Genomic DNA, 6000 nt, shown 5'->3' with positions numbered 1-6000 from the left:
CTATGCGGTTTTTTTTTTTAAAACAAGTGAGAGCTCTGTTAGATCCCCATGCAGTCACACAGCTCATATCATGTTACTCCGTTAGATCTCTATAAACTTATAGCTCAAGAAACCAGTTTAAATCTATACTCTTCAGTAGCATCGCTTGCTAACAGAACTGCAGCAACATCACATTGACACTTGAAAATTGAAATGTAGGTGTAGTGCAAACAAAATTATCTATATCGATAGAAATATCAGGGAGCCACTTGTTCTGGACATGCCATCAGCATCTGCTCACCAAAGATGCACCTTTTGGGAGAAGAATTTAGAGACTAGGTCAAAAGTTGGGATAGCAAATTGTAGAACTAAGCCACTCTTTGCAGATGCATAAATTTAATAACGGTTCACATGCATGCAAGAAATTAAAGGTTCACTACAAGATAATACATTCACCCACTTACGCACACAGACACGGGGAAACTGTCAAACTAACAGACAAAAGCCAACACTAATAATAGAAAACACGCAGGCACCACTGCACCGAAAGTCTACTAAGTAGTATGCCTCCAAGTTGTCATGTTTCTTGTTGATGAGTAGTAGCATCCTGCATACTCAACCGCGCATTCTCAATGTGGCGCATCACCAGGGATCATCCTTTCTGCAAACACAGTTTTATCCATGTGATTCGACAGAGGATATGACATGATACTATATCATATAAATTGCCAATTAAGAAAGCATAAAAAATAGTAACCTTCAATTATTACATTGGAATTGAAATTTGTTGGAGCAAATTTCAAACACAATTTTCAATCAGATTAGGCATCAATGTTTTGATGACTTCACTAACTGATAAATAGTTACCTAGCTAAGAGTTGTTCATGAATCATAAAAAAAGAAAGACATATAGATACCTGGCGGATTGTAGAAGCTCATGTACGGAATCAAAGAATAGAAGTTTCATCCCTTCATTAGCTCCTTACACTCTAGTGTCTTGAGATCAATCTGGTAGACGCCAACATCCGTGTTCACGAAAATGATATCTCTGCCCTCCACAGATCCAATCAGTCTAGGTCTTCTCTTCGGATTTTTAATAGGGATAAGGTTCTTGAGATCCACGACTCTACCATGAGTCCATGACGCAACTCCGTTGGAATCTACTTGTCTGGACCACACGTAGAGGGTTAACCTGCTGTCCACATGTGCAAGCCCCAGACTGCCATCCTTCATCGCCATGACAATATCGGCATGAGCGGCAAACGGCACATCAATCAATGATAAAGAATCAGAGGTCAAGCTGTACTTGAGAATTCCCACACGATCATAATCATCGTAGTACCCAAGCTTGAAGTGGAGTGCATCATTGATGAGGACAGCTTGCATCGAACAGATGAATGCATCAGCTGAAAGATCAAGACCAAGGCACGGTTCCTCCCACTCGTCAGTATCCAGCTTGCTCCAGTCACCGATGTCGGGCGACGACACGAAGACGCGTGCAACACGCTCACCATCTTCACTAATGTCCACGCCGACGCCGACCGTCTTGAAGGGGCCGGCGTGACACGAGTGGTGGTCGCAGCCGCTCACCGCGCAGAGCACCGCGATCCCGTTGAAATAGTCGAGTCCCACCAGCTGCTGAGTGCAGCCCGTCATGGGGTCCCAAACCACGAGCGGCCTAGGAGACAAAGACACATCCCCAAGGAGAACCCGGCCATGGCGGCAGTCCCACGCAATCAAATCAAAGTCCGGGTCCGTACTGGCGAAGTCCGGAATGCGCGCGCAGAACTTGGAGGTGGAGACGAGGCGTGGGGCGCCGGAGCCGTCGAGCCGCGAGTAGAGGAAGCCCAGCATCGGGGGAGCGCCGTGGAACTCGCGGTAGCGGCCGCGGAAGGCGTGGCCGGTGAGCAGGGCGAGCCAGGGCTTGCTGGCGAGGGAGGCCCGCACGAGCGCCGCGGGCTCGTCCGGCGGGAGGCGGAGGAAGACCTCCTCCACGAGCTCGTCCGGCAGCTGCGGCATGGTCGGCCGGTCGGTCGGTGGAGGCGAGGGAGGGTTTCGGGAGGGGAATGGCTTGGACCGGTGGGCGGGGACGAAGGGGATTGAGACGCGGCCGGTTCGAGTCAGGCACTCAGCTAAGTAATGGCCGGGGAAGAGAGAGGGCGCAGCCGGGCAGGCGGAGGAAGGAGGGGATCGGCGAGGAGGGAGACGGCCGGACGGCGGCTGGGGGAGAAAGTTTTGTTCTTTTTTCCAAGGGGAGGCTGGGGGAGAAAGTGAGATCAGATACGGGAGGGGTTACGGCAACGTTTGGGCCTAGGGTGGGCTGCATTTGGGCAGAGTTGGCCCAAAAAGCGACCCTGGTACTAATATTTATTTTATCAGTGCAAGCGTTTTTCCAAGGCCTGCCAAAAAATAGGTTTAAACAATTGTGTTTTCGTGGTGTTTAGTATTTTTTTTTCCTGTTAGAGTTATCGTCCAATGTTTTTCTGTGTTCAATATTTGAAATTTCATGTAAAACCTTTTGCACTCTTTAATTTGGATTCTCTATTTTTAGTGCAATATATGAATTTCTAGGTATTTAACATAGGTAATTTCTTTTATTTTTTCTAAGAAGTGTAAATGAAGTCTGAAAAATATGAAACTTCGCATGGTGTCATGGCAGGACCCCTAAAAGGCGTGATAAAAATTTGAGAGAGTTACAAAAATATTGTGATGTGCTCCACTTACAAACCGAACCATCTGTGAGAAAGAATCGGAGTTTCGAAGGGAAACTCTGAGGTTTGAAAGCAAACATGTTTCAAAATCATTAGACCTTGATTTTTTTTTCTTCTAAATTCAACATGCATACACCATAAACATTATCCATGTCAGAATTTGGCATTATTCCAAGTTTGTTTGCCCAAAAGAATTCAAATGCCATTACCTCCATTAAATACCTAGATATTCATTTAATGCCTACAAATATCAAAGTAACCATACAAAGTGTCAAACTATTACATGAAACTTCCAACATTTTACCATAAGATTGTCAGCCTTACTGGGTTGCTAGTTACTAGGATTAAATCAACTTGTGTTTGGAAGTAGTGATTTCAGCAAAAGAATTAAAAGCGAAGAATTGTAAAACAAAATATCGAGGTAGAAAGCAATCAAGAAGAATGGACTAGGATCCACAATTTCACTCGTGCCATCTATCCGATAAAAGATAACATGGCATGATGACAAAATTATAGTTGTGTATTGATTAAAATTTAGTATTTACGAGTATGATTATACATGGCATAATTACATATGGGCATCGCGTCAAATATCCACATCCCATTGTTCAACTACATCTATAGCTAATACTCTGTCCACGGAAATTGGCAATGGCTCCTAGGTGCATATGCACCCATTGTCTAAATACACATTTTGAAAAGTTGAAAAATTCCAAACAAAAATCCCGCGTGTATATCCAGACATTCTATGTGTGTGCACAAAGTTTTCAATGAAAAATGAGGTTTTTTATGGCTTGTGTAAAAAAGAAAATTTCTGATGCTTCATTACAACTATTCATTTTGCATTTCTTTATCTTTTTTACACAAGGCACAAAAAACGTCGTTTTTCACCGAAATTTTGTGCATGCACATAGAATGTCCAGATATACCTGCGGGATTCTTGTTCTGAATTTTTCAACTTTTCAAAATGTGTATTTAAACAATGGGTGCATATGCACTTAGGAGCCAAAACACCGCGTTGAATGTCTTATGCATATTCGGTTTCCCTTATTATTACTCGAGGTTATAATAATGTAATTGATGAATTATGCATGCGTGCACAGCTTCCACTTTATTCTGCTAGAGATCCAACTTGAGAAGGGAGTAGTAACAGTCATAGACTCGAGACGAAAAGATCCTCAGGACTATGCAAACATGACTGAAATGCTTCAGAAGTAAGTTCAATCGATCATTATCACACCATATCGGCAACTTTGTTCATTTGATCCTGATATCAAATGATTATTTTCTTTGTCTGGCAAGGTTTGGAAAGAGTTCACCACAATGACTCCGGGACTGCCGAGCGAGCTGCGATTTACACACCCAAAAGTAAGTACTACTACCTAGTTCCACGCATCTCCCATTGATTCTAGTTTCATCAATATCATTTATAATGCTTGATTATCAGTTTGATTGAAATCTATTTCTCGTAAAGTGGTTGTGGCAGGAAGCCGGGAATGATTTTTGTGGATACTACGTTCGCGAGTACATCTACAACGCGACGATCTCTAATAAGCAAGGGCTACTCTAAAAAACAATATGATGTGCGTAAGCAAAAATATTCACAATTTTATTTTATTACCATCATTTGTGTTGAGTTTCATTCATATACATGTATTGACCCCCTTCTTCAAATTAGGTCTGGCAGATGCAGGATGAACTCCTACCACATGATCGCATAAACGCAATTCAAGAGGAATTGGCGGGATTCTTTCTGAACCACGTCATCAATAAAGCCGGAGAATACCATGTAGAAATTGAGATAGACATGAGATGTTAGGGATTGTAAGAGATCTTATATGAAAATGCCTACCAACACGTCTCATGACCTACATATTCAGACCCCAAATTAAACTGAACCTAACATGTCTAGAAATTTACAGGACAGGTCTTAGTGTTGCAAATAATCTGCAGCAATGCAAACAGTGCAACATGCAACCAACTCAACATGAAGCCAAGAAGAGAAATCTCCTGGACTTGCCCATTTGTCCATGTTTCAGACACATACTACGTAGCAACATAATTGTCAGTACTGATTTCTTCCTAGTTCGTCCACCTGATTTGCAACATAAGCATGAGAGAGCAAATGATAGTTTCATTTCTGTGATTACAGACCCCAAATGCAGTGCCTCTTGTCGAATACGTACTATATTTCTGTGTTCCTTCCACTTAGTGGTTCAGTTGACAAGTTGTGTGCTGTATTAACATTGTTTTGCTGAAAAAAGATTATTGTAGTATAGCAAGTAGCATCACACTTGAAAAGTAGTACTAGTTCAGCAACCACTCTCATACAGAAGCCATCAACATCCATTGGGCCAAGAAAATAGCAGCTCTGGGCATGCCAACATTAGAGCAGGGTGTAACTTACTGACAAAAAACAAGAACAGCATGCTACTGACATGGTTAGTCTTTTTATGTTGCCTCCTCCTAGTGACCATCTTTCCTGTTGACCGGATATATCCCACTGAGACCCAAATATAATGTGCACCAATGAGACCAGTGAACTTAGAGCATTGTGCACCAGTGAGACCCAAATATATACCACTGTAAAGAAAGCACATATGAAAGAGAGATGGGCAGGTCATTTAAATCCAAGCTATTTACATGATATGCAGAAGTCAACCAACTCAAACGGAAATACACTGTGCGCATGAAGTATGAACTTAAGAGAAAGCACAGAGAAGTGTGTGTTCATGATTTCGAGTAAACAATCTAATGTAAGAAGTAAGGAAGTCAATCTCGAAAAAGTAAATAAACCAAAACAATTGCAATGATCACTATAGCCTTGTGCTCTGATCAAATATCTTCATCTCAGTACTGTTATGTCCGCTCACAGACCAAAAATATGCAACAAATAACGAACAGATACCTCAAACTTTTGTGGAGCCATTGAATTAAGTAAGAGCTCTATGAGATCTTTTTCGAGCCAACTAAGAGCTCTATGAGATCTACATGCAGTCACGCCAGCTCATATCCTGTTATTCTGTTAGATCTCTACACTTATAGCTCAAGCTTCCAGTTCAAATCTTACACTCTTCAGTCATCGCTTGCTAAAAAAACCATAGTAACATCACATTGGCACTCGACATGTAGGTGTAGCACAAACAAAATTTATTTAGATCAATTAAGAAATATGAGCGAGCCACTCTAGCTCTGGACATGCCATCGGCATCTGGTGCTCACCAAAGATAACCATTTTAGGAGATGAATTTAGAGACTAGATAAAAGTTGGGATAGCAAATTGTAGTAGCAAGTAGCATCACACTTGACA

The 6000-nt window shown here is 42.0% G+C and overlaps 1 protein-coding gene across 1 annotated transcript; it reads right to left on the bottom strand.

Moving 5' to 3' along the window:
* Positions 1-398: 398 nt before the first annotated feature.
* On the bottom strand, positions 399-2206 carry LOC147957345 (uncharacterized). Its single transcript, XM_087535830.1, has 2 exons — positions 897-2206; positions 399-640 (listed from the first exon to the last, which is right to left on the bottom strand). Exon 1 carries the CDS (start codon positions 1996-1998, stop codon positions 943-945), a length of 1056 nt encoding a protein of 351 aa, XP_087391956.1. The 5' UTR covers positions 1999-2206; the 3' UTR covers positions 399-640; positions 897-942.
* Between the last annotated feature and the right edge of the window lie 3794 nt (positions 2207-6000).

Source organism: Triticum urartu, chromosome 7A (genome assembly GCF_056163025.1).
Source record: "Triticum urartu cultivar PI428250 chromosome 7A, HENAU_Tu73, whole genome shotgun sequence".
Lineage (NCBI taxonomy): Eukaryota > Viridiplantae > Streptophyta > Magnoliopsida > Poales > Poaceae > Triticum > Triticum urartu.
This window is presented reverse-complemented; position numbering and strand designations above follow the sequence as displayed.